Source organism: Gavialis gangeticus, unplaced genomic scaffold, assembly GCF_001723915.1.
Source record: "Gavialis gangeticus isolate Ggan-Ray unplaced genomic scaffold, GavGan_comp1, whole genome shotgun sequence".
Classification (NCBI taxonomy): Eukaryota; Metazoa; Chordata; order Crocodylia; family Gavialidae; genus Gavialis; species Gavialis gangeticus.
Genome location: NW_017729034.1, coordinates 65062237 through 65071782, shown reverse-complemented (window position 1 = coordinate 65071782; position 9546 = coordinate 65062237). Strand labels below are relative to the sequence as shown.

The 9546-nt window shown below is 42.8% G+C and overlaps 1 protein-coding gene across 1 annotated transcript in view; it reads right to left on the bottom strand.

Moving 5' to 3' along the window:
• Positions 1 to 9546, bottom strand: part of PDE10A (phosphodiesterase 10A) — a 352143-nt gene that overhangs the window by 114907 nt on the left and 227690 nt on the right. The window contains exon 3 of the mRNA XM_019527439.1: positions 7086 to 7114. Coding sequence (XP_019382984.1) covers positions 7086 to 7114 — 29 coding nt within the window. The remainder of the gene's footprint in view (positions 1 to 7085; positions 7115 to 9546) is intronic.

Genomic DNA, 9546 nt, shown 5'->3' with positions numbered 1-9546 from the left:
CTGCAGCACCTCCTGGCCACCCCATCCTAGCAAGCAAGAGCAATGGCCCCTACCACTGGCCTGGTCCTGCAGTTCTCCCTCCACTGCCACTGAAGGCCCCCCCCCGCACCATTCCTCCACTGGAGGGGTAGGCACTTCCTCCCGCCTCCCATTCCCTGCTGCAGCCCTAGTGCCCAGACAGCTTCCCCCAGCACTGGCAAGCAATCTCACACACCTATCCCTCCACACACACATTCATGTGCTCCCTCCTCCCCCACAAGCCCCTGGACAGTCCCCAAGCCCTGGCCCTCCAACCCTCACTCCCTATAGACTTCACTCCCTATAGACTTACCTGCATCCAGCTGCTGGGGCTGCTCCTATCACCCTGCATAGATGCGTGCCAGCCATGTGCATGTGCCCTGCCTCCAATTGCCCTCCTCCCATCCCCCTCAGCTCCAAGCCACTCCTTGCTAGGACAAGCTGGGAAGTGCTGGGAAAAACATAGATGCTGAGCAGAGCAAAATCCTGGACTTTTGATCATATTTTAAGAACCCCCCTGGACAGAGATCAGAGGATTCAAGAAGAGGACATGTCTGGGAAAACCCAGATGTATGGTAACCCTAATAATACTAAGTGACATGCCACACAAATGTGTTAGATAGTGCCAAAGCAGCTGCCAAAAGCACCAAGTCCAAAAGGAGGAAAGGAGAGGATTAAAGTATTACTGCTGTTTCTAAGAATAAAGTTATGAAAATGAGTTAGTCAGTTCCAGGTATTAATTTCATAGTGTTTATACTGTAAACTACAAAGAGAGTTGCTGCTGGGATCAGAGTTTATGAAAAAAAAGATACTTATCATAATGAAAGTTCACTATGGGTACTCTGGAAGCAAACATGGAATGGAAAAACAAGCCATTAAACGAACATGGGCCAATATAACTGGGCCCATATCAAGCACACTAAACATGTTTTCTTAAGGTTCTGTGTACAAGGCACAGAGATGACATAGGCTCTAGACTCTACATATGCCAGCTCTGCACCAAGATCTACCACCATACAAATATCTTTTTGTGCTCTTTCCTCTCCCTGCAGAGCCATTTAAGATCAACTCTCTCTACCCTTGGGCTGCAAAAGCAAAGACAGTTAATTCCCATGTAGCTCTAACAGGAAGAGAAAGAGTGTGGGGAACCAAACTGTTCCTAATTAACAAAGGAAGTCATTGCAATTATCATGGTTGGTGGTACTGCTTGAGAAGCCCTGTCCTCAATGCTTATTTGCCCACAAGACCTTTCTCCACTTTAGTAAATTTTGCAGGACTGTATAGTCTATTCAGCCTCGCCTACTGAGTGACAATGGAAGAAACTGCTACTCCCTGTGATCTGAGGCAGATACTGTAAATGTTTATTGTCTGTTTAATGTCATTTCCAATTTTCAGATAAGCCAGAGTCACAGAGTTTCAGCAACTATAGAAGACTGACCTATTGTTACTGAAGAAACGGCATTTTACTAATACTGTGAAGGAATGAATCCTTTCTCCACTACAGTACAATCTTCAGAGATAAATTCTTGCAAGACTAACAAATAAGAATGTGTCATTTTTGCCTTAAAAATGACCATACTGACACGCACACTACTTAAAGCCTTGTATTTCTGCTAGATGTTGAACACCCACAAATAATTAAAATAGAGTATTTTCAGAAATCAAATCCTGATCTGAAGTATTTCTACATTCCAGTAACACTGGTAACAGTTTGGGGTTTTGACTGAAGATAGGCAGTGCACTACGAGAATCTATTTTAGTATATACTGTTTTTCAAATAATATTATATAAACTAAAATTAAATAATTTTAGATGTATATATATCCCTTTGTACTACTGCCTGCCAGAGGTTCCATAAAATCACACATTTGAAAAAATAAACTGGACCTATACAGAATAAGTCTATGACTAACTCTGGCAGCTTATTCAACTGCACAGAAGACACTATTTTCTACTAATCTGCATAATTAAAGGCATAGTAGTTAAGTATGCCTGATATTTTGTCACAGAACACTGACCCCTCAGAAGATGCCTTCCTGTTAGCACCTAATTAAGGCTGGTTATGTTGTAATTAAGAGTCCAGACAAGAGCAATTAATTAATCAAGCATCTGTTTGTACTTTGCTGCTTAAGCCACTCAACACCAACCTCCTCATTGATGCTAAACACTAAGCAGACTGAGGCAGACTTCAAAAGTTTTACTGGCAGAACTTGGAGTGCCTCTGCAGTCAAAACGTCTCTCTCCCAGCAGTCACTCCTCCTCTACTGAGCAGAGGAAGGATGTCTAATGTTTTATGGGACCAACTGTATAGCTGGGATAGAGTTAAACAAGCTTTTGAAGTTTGACATTCTTCATCAAGTTTGAGTAGTGAGAGCCAAAACAGCAAGGTGGGCAAAATACAGCCTGCAGGCCAGATCCAGCTGGCCAAGGGATTTTTGTCTGGCCTGTGGTGGGGCCCTCAGTCCCACCCTGCCCAGGTGCAAGGGGCAGCCCAGGCCATGATACGTGCAGCTGGTCCCACTGCCCCAGGCAAGCAGCAGGGCTCGGGTGGCAAGGCAGCTGGATTCCATTTCCTAGCAGTCCCAGTATTCAGTGGCAGCTCCTTCCAGCTGCCACTGCCAGATCCAACCCTGCTGCCCAGACACCCAGCCCATCCATCCTGCACCCACTGCTGGGGGTGGGACCCAGGTAGGCAGGGTGATCAGCAGAGCAGCTAGCATGGAGTTGCAGGCCAGCAGGGAAAGATGTCCACAAGTGAGACAGGCATCCAGGGCTAGGAAGACCCTGGGATCATGAGGCAGTGATAGTGTGATGCCAGGGCAAAGCCCCAGTTCTGCATGCAGGGAGCATATCATGGCTCTGTCCCAACCCCACGATCCTGGGGTCTCCATGCAGATTGGACAGGTGCTGCACGGGCAGGGAACGTGGCCAGGGGGACAGGATCAGGTTACATCTGGGGCTGCGATCTTAGGGTGGTGACAGCACAGGGCCAGGGCCAGGGTCAAGCTGCAATCCACTTCCTGCATGCCCCTGCAGAACCCATGCCCATCACAGAGGCATGCAGGCAGCAGATCACAGTTCTGCCCCAACCTTGGCCCTGCATTGTCACTGCCCTGTGACCCCACCCAGTGATCCCAGCTGTTGGGTGGCAGGGAGAGGAGGGGGTAGGGTGCTGACCTGGCCCACAACAGTTCAGCAAGGCTCCCTATGTGGCCTGCAGGCTCAAACAATTACCCACCTGTGCAATACAACATAGGAAAGGAAACAGTTGTAATGGGATAAAGAAATTCTGAGCAGACAAATGAACAGTATACAAAAAGAAGCTGATTTCTGGGAGATCAAGTCCTATCAAAAGAAAGACGGGTAAGGCATCATTCACCAGCCTGCTGATGGGTTTGGAAAATTATCAAGTTAGCCAAATGAGTAGAAAGAGGATTTTGGATGGCTAACTAGCTGGGTTCCTGTTCAAATTGTTAGTTTAATGCACTAGGATTTTATTGTGAAAGTGTTAGAGCACCTTAAGCATCATATAGGCATTTAATTAACATCGTAGATATAAAGAAACAAGAAAGAAGGCGTGGGGGGGGGAGAAGAAATAAAGAAATTTCGAGGGGAAAAATCCTGAGTTGTACCTAAGTAATATAAAGCATACTGTTAACAATTCTAACTCCTCAGTTTTTGTAACTTAGCCTCAACAAGGCTGGCTGAGACAAAAAAGCATCATACACTGTTTTTGAATCAAATTACTGATGCATTACCACTTCTAAGAGGATTTACAATCTGAGAAAGATATAAATCAATAATATGCTGAACCACTATGATGATGCCATTTGTTTAAGTATTATTATAATGTAGTACACATGTATAAGGTTTGCAGAGCTGGAAAAGTTGCATTGTACAATGATCTTTCTTAAACCAAAATAAGGTGTTTCAGGATTACAATACACAGTTCACATTCAGTAGACTGGTTGCAAAACTTAACCAATTTGCATACAACTCTAATATTTCTACAGATTGGAAAACCAGACTTATCTCCTCACGGCACAGACTACAGCAACACGAAAAATTCAAAACAACTGACCAGAGGGAACCTAAAACTTGAATGGCCATAGTCTTGTTTCAAACACTGAGATTTCTGTACCCCTTCCTGTAGTTTTTATTTTACACCAGGATTACTAATTTAAGTGTCAGAACAATATCAGTACAGTAACCAGATAATCCATTTTAACTCGCATACTACTACATGCACCCTTTCCCCTCAAGTTAGGCTTCCAAAAGCAGGGTGCATGTTTTATGCAGGGCAATCTGACTTTCTGACAACAGAAACACGGAGATACTGTTGGATGGCTGATGATTTTTTTTCCTTCTCTTCCCTCCAGTAGCCACAAGGAGGGAGGAGGAAATTCCAGGGACAGAAGAGTCAGGGGAGGTGCCGTGGTATACCTCACTTTGATTCCTACTCCACCAAAAGTTTAAAAATAACTGCCCAGCAGCAACAGTGACATTTCTATTCAGGCAGTGCCGGGGGAGTTAACTGACTTCATAATTCACCAGTAGTGGGCAAGATGGGCACTCATCCCAGGCACCAAGTTAGAAGGGGCACCAGAATCACCCCTATACTGATGGAGTCTGTGCCCTCATGGCACTGTCCCGACAGGAACTTCAAAACAGTTCCCAGCTGTTGTTCTTTTAAGAGCAACAGAGCTGGGGTTGGCAGAGCACATGCAGCAGCACCTCATCCAAGACTGTTCTGAAGCTCCCAGCAAGTAAGGCTGCTGCCTGCTCTTGCACTAGCAACTGCTCCCCTCATTCCCCTGTCCTGCCCCCTCCCCTCACTCTCAGAACTCATGTGTCCCCCCATCCCTGCTGTGGGAACCACGTGCCCTCCACTGCCCACAGAAGCCACATGCCCCCGCCCCCTCTCTTGGAGTCTGCATGCACCCCCACTCTCCCATAGGGTTCAACTTGGGTGCTAACTTGGCTTGCTATGTCTCTGTGGCTTATTATAATCCATCTGATTCCTAATGATTGCTCTTCACTCCATGCATGTTAATGACCTCCTCTCCCTTTTAATGGTCTTTGATGTTCCCTTAATCAAGCTATCCTTTCTTTAGCAATTTTGCTATTTGTTAGCTACTTCTGGTTTCACTTCTTCTATTTCCAAGATTTGCAGACTGCTTTTAGCTCCTTTCAAAATCCTAGATCCTCCCAGGTAATCCAGTCTTCACCAACAGCTAGAGTTTCAACTTTTGGCTAAGCAGCCTAGAGCTGCTGTCATTTCAGCTGTGAAAGGGTTCAAATTGTAGCTTTTATCTGAGCAGGAAAGGGAATCCAAGTGAGTTGAAGATTAGACTCTGTCCCAGCTCCATGCAGCCATCATTCTAGAAAAAATTTTTTTTTTCTTTATTCTGCCTTCCAAAATATTATATTTGGGGTAGATGGTATACAAGGAAACATGGTAATTAGATGCCTTAGCCCTTGCAAAGATGAGGGATTTCAAAACAACTGGGAATATTAAGACTATAACCATGTAAAAGCATTATGATTTTAGTCATGTTAAAGATATAACCATCATAGTAGGCCCTTAATTTTGGTATTTCCACACTTCTAAATGATCCAAAAACTTGTGTCAAGATTTTCTTAGATTTTATCATCCTCTAGAGAATTTTAAAAAAATGTTGAGATGATAGACTGATCGAAAGATGCTTAAAAACTAAACTGATCATTGTTGGGTTTATCCTGAAGAGCAGTATGCAGATTACATTTTTGAAGTAATGGGATAATTATTGCAGATTGGGGGGGGGGTTGTGCTGTAGTGTTCTGTGGATACCATTTGTAATACATTAAAAGTTAAAATGATTATTTGAATAATGAACTATTACAAAACACTTGTAAATTTGGAGGAAAAAAATACAAACTATTATTTTGCCTGAAAGACGGTTGGTAAGATTAACTGGCTACAGAACTCTGTATTTTTAGTTTATCATAGATCAGAAATTACTACATCACTACTTCATTTTTCAAGTGTAAAGGCAGCAACAATTTTTGTGAGAAAGTGAATACAAACAGGATGCATGGCTGACACATCAAGCAAGTATTCCATTTATAAGCAAAATGGGTGGTAGTGGGGGGTAAGCTGATGGGTTACCCTCTGATGGCAAAATTGGCACAAGGCATTAGAAGGAACCTGAATCATAGAAGAGTTAGCTAATAGTGATAAAGAGCAGGGAAAATATTATAGTTAAAGAATCAGAAAGTTGACAGCCATTTGTTTGTATATCAGGTGGTAGAAGGTTAAGACAACTGAAAGTACAACACAATTACTTACTATAATCTCAACCTATAACATAGAAACAAAAGTACACATCCTACTTAGGACAAAGTACTATATGGTAGCTTATGATAACTCAGCAAGGAGCATGCTCATTGTAAAATACACTTATATATAGGGCTAAGTCAGAAAGAAACATATAATTCAAGAACATATTAATAAATATATTATTTAAGATGTATTTCACATTAGATTTCATATAGTACACTGCAAATTATTTCACAAAAAAGTAACTCTGCTGTACTCTACCATATCTCAAAGGATGTAATTAAATAAGATGTATTCCTGGTCTTGTTTCCTCTTTGGTAGTTTTACGCTTCCCATCTCTCATGGTAATAACACTGATTAAATATTTGGTAGTTACATGACTAACAAGTCAGAGTTCAAAGTTTGAAGGAATTGCTTATTTCCTTGAAACAACGTGTTTACATGGGATCACAGAAATAGCTTGCGTGAACTCTTATTTTCCTAACAAACAAGGGAGATCTTCACATGTTTACAATCAATCAAATGTTTGGAATGGGGGGGAGGCGGCGGGAGTTGTATTAATTGCTCTGGAAGTTGTCAGTTACATCTAACATCTCCCAGCTATTTCTCTGGAGGTATAAGTTTGCTCAGGGAATGGTGTACAGACTTGATCAGAGACTGCAAGAAAGTCATCTCAAGTGAACAGTGGGCCACAGAGACCTTTTCTTTTTCTAGTGGGGATGGAGAAACAACTGTAAGCAGTACTTACCCTGCTGACTTCCTTAGGAGTCGATTCATCTGTGAGGAAACAAAACAAACAATTAGGCGCTCTGGGAAGGTTCTGGAACAAGTGCAGAACAAGATATTGTCCCTTCAAGAAACTTTTGCACTGTAGTACAAAACTTTCCAATGTACTGGTTGAAGCACCTGCTTTACCAATACTTAAATTTTGCAGTTTTTAAAATGCAACCAAGTCTGCTACATCTGGAATGCAATAAAAGAGAATAAAAATATTCATTAGAATATTTAACAAGAATACTTAATTCCCCGCTCCTGTACTACTGGCAGTAGTCTAACTGAACAGATGATCTTTGTACTCGGTCCTAGAGTTTACATCTATACTGGGAAGCAAGTCTGAGAAATAAAGGCCATCTACTGACAGGTGTTTGGAGCTGTGGACTCAATCCCAGTCCTATTGAAATCATCAGTATTCCAACTGACTTCTTCAGGTATACGAACAAGCTTTTGTGACCATGCACTTATGAGCTGTATCTTCCAGATTAGCACATTAAAAGAATATGTTCAATTTTAGAAATGTATTCTAGGATGGACTCACCATTTACAAAACATTCTAGCATACACATTTTAAAAATTACACCTAACAACAAGTACCATCTAAAAACACCGCATGACATTTCTGAAAACGCACAAAGGAAAAGCAATTCTATAACCAGATAGCCTCTACCACAAGAATCACAGCAAAGGCAACTTAGGCTACATCCAGACTTCATATGAAACAACAACAACAAAAGTGCTATGGGCTATGAAACATTCAGAGCTCTGGCTCTCCAGCCAGGAGGCAATAGGAGGCTGCTGGAAAGCAAGAGCCCCAAGAGAGCCCATTGGTGAGCTGAATAGGTTCTCTGATAGGATTGGGAGCCAGGCTCCCAGCGTTTTCAAGGGCTGGGGGCAGAGGTTCCCAGACTGCAAGCAGCCCCTTCACCCTTACTCCCTTTGAGGGAGGGAGAGCTGAGCACTATGGGACCACAGAGATTTATCTCCCTGTTACCATTTGTTACTGGATACTCACATGTCCCACAATAAATGTAACATCTGAAAGGGGCTTTAGAAAATATTTCCTCATGTAACTTCACCTTTATAGCTATTTCTTAACAGACAACAGGGAACAAGCTGCATCTTTCTATTTTTAATACAACAAATTAAAGCATTACTATTTGGAAATTAATTCCAAAGCAGAAATTGGACTTTATTGTACAAAAGAAGTCATATCCTTATTATGATAACCCATATTTACACATATTTGTGTGCATTTGCGTAGATGTGGATTTTCAAATGCTGGGTCTCTGCCAAATGTCTCCATGGCAATGCTCATATATCACCATGTCTGCCTTACGTGCAGACACACGTTATTCTCAACAGGCTTCATTGCATCTCAAACACAAAAATGATCCCGTCACATGAATACTTGAACAAATGTGCAATGTGCTCTATTGCAATCACAGGCATTTTGCAGATCCATGTTTAAGGCACATATTTAAATAACAAACCCAAAAAACAGTGTCTGGGACAATCAGCCCTGGACAAAACTTACAACAAAAATGTAATATTAATCATTTCATCTCCCCTAAATAGTTTGAGGAATGTTAAGCCAAGCCACATATTTCATGTTTAAACACCAGTATTATGCCTTAGCATAGTTTCAGATAAATATTACACCTACTAGCCAACTGCCCATCAAGAATGACGGGGGGGGTGCAGGGGGATACAGAGGAGAGGGGGCTGGCATGCAGTGCCGCCACCTAATGGTCCATGCTGCCACTGTTCTGCCTCTTGCAGGGAGCGAGGTGAGGGAGCTGAGGCCAGCATGATGGCCCCGGCTCCCCCACTCTCTGTCCAGTCCTCAAAGTGGCTTCAGAATCATGGTGGCGCTCCTCCACACTTGGAGCACTCTGATTGGCTTTTTCCATCAGCCAATCAGAGTGTGAATAAAGCATTACAGACATACGCTTTTATAATATTAAAATAATCTTATGATACTGAACAGATAGAGCTAGCTCCACCACTAGTGCAGGAGCTAGACTGTTCTCAGGTGGTGGCAGAACAACGGTTTCCAGTTGCAACAAGTGGAGTTTAGGTTAGGTATTAGAAAAAAGTCTCACTAGGAGAGCAGTAAAGCACTGGAACAGGTTACCCAGAGAGACCGGGGACTCTACATCTTTAGAGGTTTTTAAAACCCAGGTAAACAAAGCTTTGGCTGAGAGGACGTAGTTGGGGATGGTTCTGCTTTGAGCAGGGGTTGAACTAGATGACCTCCTCAGGTCACAGAATCATAGAAGTAGGATCAGAAGGGACCCTGTAGATCATCAAATCCGACCCCCCGCCTGGGCAGGAGAAAAACTGCGCTCAAATGACTCCAGCCAAGTAGGCACCAAGCCTCTTCTTAAAGACCCTAGGCTAGATATCAGGAGGTGCTACTTCACGGTCAGGGC